Source organism: Amphimedon queenslandica, unplaced genomic scaffold (assembly GCF_000090795.2).
Source record: "Amphimedon queenslandica unplaced genomic scaffold, v1.1 AMPQUscaffold_13113, whole genome shotgun sequence".
Lineage (NCBI taxonomy): Eukaryota > Metazoa > Porifera > Demospongiae > Haplosclerida > Niphatidae > Amphimedon > Amphimedon queenslandica.
The window spans coordinates 9954-17324 of record NW_003546651.1 but is presented as its reverse complement, the minus strand read 5'-3'; the positions used below and the strand labels follow the sequence as shown (position 1 = coordinate 17324).

The 7371-nt window shown below is 31.3% G+C and overlaps 2 protein-coding genes across 2 annotated transcripts in view; both read left to right on the top strand.

The window, feature by feature from the left end:
• LOC109585134 (helicase with zinc finger domain 2-like) overlaps positions 1-3667 on the top strand; it is a 25600-nt gene extending 21933 nt beyond the window's left edge. The window contains exons 6-10 of the mRNA XM_020001086.1: positions 84-435; positions 481-726; positions 2966-3134; positions 3200-3379; positions 3425-3667. Of these exons, the coding sequence (XP_019856645.1) occupies positions 84-435; positions 481-726; positions 2966-3134; positions 3200-3379; positions 3425-3519 (1042 nt within the window). The 3' untranslated portion in view covers positions 3520-3667. The remainder of the gene's footprint in view (positions 1-83; positions 436-480; positions 727-2965; positions 3135-3199; positions 3380-3424) is intronic.
• Positions 3668-3770: 103 nt separating this feature from the next.
• LOC105314068 (methylated-DNA--protein-cysteine methyltransferase-like) lies at positions 3771-4968 on the top strand. The gene is made up of 3 exons (XM_011407994.2): positions 3771-3865; positions 3923-4269; positions 4322-4968. Exons 2-3 carry the CDS (start codon positions 3981-3983, stop codon positions 4573-4575), a joined length of 543 nt encoding a protein of 180 aa, XP_011406296.1. The 5' UTR covers positions 3771-3865; positions 3923-3980; the 3' UTR covers positions 4576-4968.
• Positions 4969-7371: the final 2403 nt, after the last annotated feature.

The following is a 7371-nucleotide window of genomic DNA, read 5'->3' as shown; positions in this document are numbered from 1 at the left end:
GAGAATGAAACTTGTAAAATGTGCAGTTTTACTACCTAAATTTATATAATACTATAATGATGGTGCATTTATCCTCTGTCTAGTTATAAGAAATTGATCACTGTTGAAGAGATGGAAGAAATTCAGAATCATTATGATGTTATTCTTTGCACTTGTAATGAAACATGCAGTCGACGATTGTTGAATTCCAAAGACATACTAGCTCAGTGTATAATAGATGAGTCTGGTATGGCCACTGAGCCTGAGACAATAGCTGCAAGCAGTTTATGTGAACATGTAGTGCTGATAGGAGATCACAAGCAGCTACAACCAGTCATAAAATATCCTCCAGCCAAAGAGTGTGGCCTGGGTACTTCATTGTTTGAGAGATATGCTAATCAGTTTGAGAAAACTAAAAATCCACACTTGATAACACTGAAACTACAATATAGGATGGTATGTGTCTGTAATTTTAACGAGTTATTATATTTATTTTTATAGCATTCATTTATATGCCAAGGACCATCTAGCATATTTTATGATGATAAATTAAAAGCTGATCAAAGTGTTCAAAGACGACATCCACTAACTCCTTCTCTACATTCATTTTGGTCTAGGGGACAGGAATACCCTGTTCTGTTTTTGAAAGTTTATGGAATAGAACAATTTACTGATTTTACTGATAGCAAATATTCAAGAAAAATCGATCCTCATTCTAAAGACAACAAACGAGAAGCTGAAGCAGTGGTAAGAAATTTTTATTTTCTTGAAAGCAAAAGCATGAGATAAAAACGTGTACTAATTGTGTTTTGTGCAAGCATTGGGCTTTTGTAGTTTATACATGAAATTATGTATGTTTTTTACTACTCAGTTGAGTTGTGAATTTTTCAATCTCTTAGCTACACCCGAAGATTAAGTCACATTGCCTACACTTTAAATTAGCTTTGGTTTTGCAAATAAACATGCAGAAATGGCCCCACTAAAATTATGTATAATTTGAGTGGAGCCATTTCTGTTTTAGCATTCAATATTTAAATTTAATTTCATTATAGTCATCAAGTGCGATATAGCGCAGTGAAAGTAGGAGCCCGTGAAATAGAATGTTCTAGAGAAGTCAGAGAGAAACTTACAGGAAGTGATGTGTGTCTGTACACAATTAAGAAAAATAAATGTTTATGCTTGTACATGTAGGTAGTAGTAGTAATTTAATGTACATATGTGACCATAATTGACAAAAGGTACCTTATGGCGGATTTTTAAATTGATCTGTATAATCAAAAATATCAATCTGTGAGTGCTCCATTAGACAACCATTGTTTCTTAAAGTTTCATAGTAACTTTTTGCATTCTCTGGAGTAATTTTATAATAAATGGAGCTCAGGAAGTTGAATTTTTAACACTATAAAGATCAATTTTCTTATCCGCTATAACGTACCTTTTGTCAATTATGGTCACACATAGGTAATTATGGTGATTCTAGTTAATTTCAATGTAGGTGATAATGGTAATGTACATGTAGGTAATAATGGTAATCCTTGCTGTGATACTCCCCTGATCAATTGCATAGATATGTATATAGTTGTACCAGTATACTGCTACCATTTTTCCTTTTCAGTTATGGCCTTTTTTATGTAAGAGGTCTTATTTGTTTGTTTGTCATTTTCATTCCATGAAATCTAATAATAGAAATTAAGTATCAAGATATCATACCTCATTCAAGGTTCTGCCTTGAAAAAATTGAAAACTTTTCAGAATTTATAAAATTAAAATCCATGTTCACACTGTAAATGGATTCATAATTGCTTAACTCAGAAACCACCCCATATTATTATTGCATTTTCTGATACTGATGTACTTAAGCTATGTGAAATGTTTAAGCTGATTCCGACTCAAAGTTTTTGAGTTTTGATCATTTTTAAATGGGTGTTAAAAAAATACTGTAGCCCATGGTTTTTCCAAAAAATGGCTCAGAAATTACTGTCAATTTTTGCTACATTTTCTGATACATTTATGCTATGTAGAAAGTTTGAGCTAAATACCTTAAAGCCACTTATTTTTAAGTAGAAAAATTTTTGCGATTTGTTAATGATACTGATTTAGCTTGTACTAATTTTTTGCGATTTTGCTCTTTTTTCTCAATTAATAACTGTTAATAAACCTAAATCATTAATAAATGTGAGTACTAATTTTTGCGATTTTAAAGCCACTAGCAAAAAATGCAAAAATTAGTACTCGCAAATAATAGTGGCCTTAAGGTACAACTTCAATTTTTGATTTATGGCCATTTTTAAATGGCCAATTGAAAAAGTATTCAAGGCTAAAATAGCCCATGGTTATTTCCAAAAAATGGCTCAAAAATCACCCTCAATTTTTATTACATTTTCTGATGCATATTGATGTAGTTATGCTGTGTAGAAAGCTTGTGCTGAATCTGCATGACTTCAATTTTTCAAGTTATGACTGTTTTTAAATGGCCATTTTTTGAAAAATACCTATAGCCCATGGAAAAATGGCTCAAACATCATTCATAATTATTGTTATTACATTTTCTGATACATATTAATGTACTAATGCTGTGTAGAAAATCTGACTTCAATTTTTCATGCTATGGCCATTTTTTAAAATGGCTAATTTTTGAAAATTATTTATAAGCTTATGATTTTTTTCAAAAAAGGCTCACAAATTTTATTACATTTTCTGATACATATTGATGTACTTATGTTGTTTAGAAAGTTTTAACTGAATCCAAATTAATTTTTTTGAGTTAAGGTCATTTTTTAAAGTGGCCATTTTTGAAAAATACCCAAGGCTATAGCCAGTGTTTTTCCAATAGCTTCAAAACACCTCAAATTTTTATACTTTCTGTACGTTCCTTTTAGGACCTTTCTCAGTGAAACTGAGTGATGTTTTGCTTAACTAATCTTTACCATAGACTGCATAACTAAGATTGCATTGTGGCATAAAATGTATTATTACGTTTTTTTAGTTAAAGTGTATTAAGAAGTTAGTGAAAGAACATGACGTTAAATATGAGAGCATAGCAGTCCTCACACCTTATAGTGCACAAAAAAATCTTGTTGCTGACATGATAAAGAAAGACCCCGAGCTAAAAACAAAGAAAAGTTTTAAAGTCGCTACTATAGTTGAAAGTCAAGGTATATAGAGAGCTTAATGTAACCTTTGATGTAGTTACTGATTATTGTAAATAATTATTGTGTAGGTGATGAGTACGATATTGTCATACTAACAACTGTCAGATCACAAAAACTCAGTGAAATAAGTCATAAGAAGTACATTCAACCTGACAGAAGATGGCTAACAGAAAATCTCGGTTTTCTAACTGATGATCATCAAATCAATGTTGGTATCACACGTGCTAGATATGGGCTTATAATCATTGGTAAGACTGTAAGAGTTATCATGTTTTTATGTATAATTATTATAGGCAATGATAAATTACTGAGATATGACATGACATGGGATAAGCTGATTAAATTTTATGAAGATAAAGGATGTGTCCGTGATTATAAACAATTGTAATAATAAGCTACATAGTTATAAATTTAGAGTAGACTTATAGCATTTTTGGTGGCTGGTATTCACCATGCATTCTATGTACATTTTGTGATGTTTGTCTGTATGAGACTGTTTGTTAAATGAAAATTTTATGAGGCTAGTCTATACTGGATATGAATTTGTTACTGTACATCTATCATCTATTATGCATGTAGCTAGCTAAATCTAGAATCTAGTAGATTTAGATAGATCTATATTGTTTGTTGAATTTATTATAGATCTATATAGTAGTGCTCTAGACTATTTAAATTGCAAGCACTCATTTATTTTTCCTGTAATAGCGTAGATCTATAAACTGAATTTAAAATTTGTAAGTTTTGTTTGCACCTTGAGCTAACAAAGTGATGAAAGTACATGTATATCCTAGATTCAAAATTAATCCACAGCCCACTTAATCTAAAGACTGGATCTACCCACTGACCTGAATGGCCGAACCCCCTCCCCAGTCTGTGGCTCTTCTATATTGGTCTTGTCTTTGTCCAATAAGGATTGAAGCTACCTCCAAAGGTATATATAGGATTGATTTGCTCATTGAAAAAGGAGCAGATGAGAAAGAAAAAGAAGTTGATGAACAAATTGAGGCTCTTAAATGTTCACCTGACATAAAGATCAACCTGAAATCATGTGTCAATTGGTTAGCTAAGTATTTTGAAGGGGACTTCAGCTTTTTGAACAAAAAGGAAACATTTCCTGTACTAGACAGATCACACGAAGGTTAGCTGAAGGCTATAAATATAACCTTATTATACTCATATACTTAATACAGGCCAATTTGCTAGTAAAGTTTGGAAATGTCTTGAAAAAATACTTCCTGGTGAAACTATCTCTTATGGTGAAGTAGCAACTCTTACTGGTAGTGAAGGAGCTGCTAGAGCAGTTGGGCAAGTCATGAAAAATAACAAACTTTCGCTGATTCTTCCATGCCACCGTGTCATTCGTTCTGATGGATCACTCGGGCATTACAGCAGTGGCGGGACAACTATCAAACAATGGTTGCTTCAGCATGAGAGCAATCATTAACAAATCATGTAATCATTCCATAATATTTTAATAAAAATTATACAAATGGATCTACCATTGACTTAATCTGCTTGCTAACCGTCCTTTCCTGAATCATACATGCAATGTTTCCTAGTTCATTAGTGATTCATTGGGTCAGCAACCGTCAGTATAGTACATTCACTAAACTGCTCACAAATTACTTCTTGAATAATATAATCAGTCTAAATCAATTGCAATTAAAATGATACAGCAAAATGTTTAAATTATTAGCTGTAGCTTCATCCAGTACTAGAATTGGGTCCTTTCTCAGTAGAGCTCTTGCCAATCAAAAGAGTTGTTATTGCCCTATACTGAAGTTACTACTGATGATTGACAATAAACCTTCATTTAGTCCTTTAATTGCAGACTTCATTTAACCCTAAAAAAAATAACAATAGCAAGTGGTAAACAAAAATTTACTATTGAAGCCAGTATCTTTCCAGCCTGGGATTTTGGCATAGCGCTCATGCAGGTTCTTGGATTTTAAAAGTTCAAAATACTCTAAAGGTATTTTTCAAAAATTGCTAGAAATTTTTTTGTAATTTTTTTTGTAATAAATCTACATAGTAAAATATTAAAATTGTGGAAGATATACACTGAAACTACTTAAATGTAATTAGTGTAATTGTAATGTATGTACATGTAGTTGTTAATGTTTAATTTGTTATCTTAATTAGTCTGACACTTACATGTTCTGTATCATACAAGCACATTCTAGACTGTTCCATGCATGCACATTCACTATGATTCCAGAATATTCTTATGTTACACTATATATTGATTTGTGCAAGTCTGTCAGTTGGTTCTTTTGTGTATAATAAAGTCATTTCATTGAATATAGTTGAGAAACTATCATTAGCTGTCGTACCAAAAGTACTCATCAAAAATGTCTTGGGATAATTTTTTAGCACCTTTAAAAATTCAGTTTTTATTGGAATCAGCTTAAAATGTTCATACACCACATAACATTAATAGTCTATTTCATTTAGCAAAATTTTGCTAAAAACAACTAAAAGAAAATAATCCAATGTTTTATAATTTTGTTTCATACACATAGATCTACATGTTCTTATATCGAGTAGCTAATTCTGGTCAAAATTAGATTTTTTATGAATTTTAACAGGTACTCCAAAGTCCTTGTGACCAAATTTTCCAAAAAATAACTACAGAGAATTCTTATTTTTATAATTAATTTTTGTCTTGTACACATTATGCTGTGTAGCATGTTTGAGCTAAAAATTGAATTTTTAATAAATGTTTTAAGTTACTCAAAATTAGACTAAAGTCACTGCACTATAGAGTAAACTAAATTTCATCAAAAATGACTAGGAGAGAATTCTCCATGCTTATAACTTTTTTTTTATATGCATGCTTTTAGGTTGTGTAGCAAGTTTGAGTTCATTCCTATCAATTAGTATCAAGATTGGTTTTTTAACAAAATTACTCATACTCAAAAAATTAAACCAAAGTCCTGTACTAGATAAGGTCTTTCGCCAAATTTCACAGAATTGACTACGAGAGAATTCTCCATTTTCTGATACTTATACATGTTCTTATGTTGTGTAGCAAATTTGAGCTGATTTCGATCAAATTGAATTTTTACAAACTTTTAAGTTACTCAAAATTTGACCAAATTTCTTGTACTATTATAGTATGGGGTCTTTGGCTGAATTTTGACAAAAATGACTACGAGACAATTCTTTATTTTGATAATTTTTGTCTGATGCATCATGACATGTTCTTATGTTGTAAAGCTGATTCTAGATTTCTAGCAGTAGCTATATTATAGTGCTTGTCAGTTTATGAAGCATGCTGTTTAGCCCACTTAGCATGCTTTGTGGGAAATTCTGACTGATCAGTTGATTGTTTATACCAGCTGCTCCATAATTTGACAAAGGATGTCAGAATGGCTTAAAAAGAATCTGTCATTTTAACTAGATTTTAAAATAATACATGTTCTCATGTTGTGAAGCTGATTGATTCAGATTAAAATTAGAATTTAATCATGCCCGAAAGACAAAAAACAATGGGAATGGGCTATAAGTACAGAACATTTCATCAAAAATGGCTAGGAGAAAATTCTAATGCATGCATATTTTCTTATGTAGAGCTAGTGTAAAAATTTTGAGCTCATTCTGACTGAAATTGGTAAATTTCTCTAACCAATAATACTGATTAGCCTAAAAACAGTACACCCATATTCATACAAGTCAAAAGGATCAAGATATTATAACAAAATTGTTCTACCAAAAAACTGGATCCTGTTCATAATGACTTCATTCTATCAAAATTTTGCTTCATGCATGCATAGATATTGCATGCATGGCTACTGAATTTAAAATTTAGAAAATTTTAAGATCTATCAGTCCTTATGAAACTTACCACGCATAGGGTACTATGGTCAATCACACCATAACAATAAAAGATACCAAGGCTGAATGTGTTGGTTCTGGTACTGGTGGAGTTTCCATATCATTATTGATTACATTGAATAAGAATGATTGGTTGAGAGCCCTTGCAGTGTTAGTGATAAGTGAGAGTATATTGGGCTACGAGCTATGTAAGAAAAATTATGTAACTTTTTTTAGTTTAGGTATGGTTTAGGCTTGTTTAGGCCACCATAATCAGACTAGATTCTTTGTTCCATCTTTTACAGGGGCTGATGTGAGCAGTCAGCTTTTTAGTTATTGCAATATAAATTAATGTGCAATAATAATTGATTCTTGATACCATAAATCGTGACAATTATGTGGTAGGAAATTTGTTTTTTTTTTT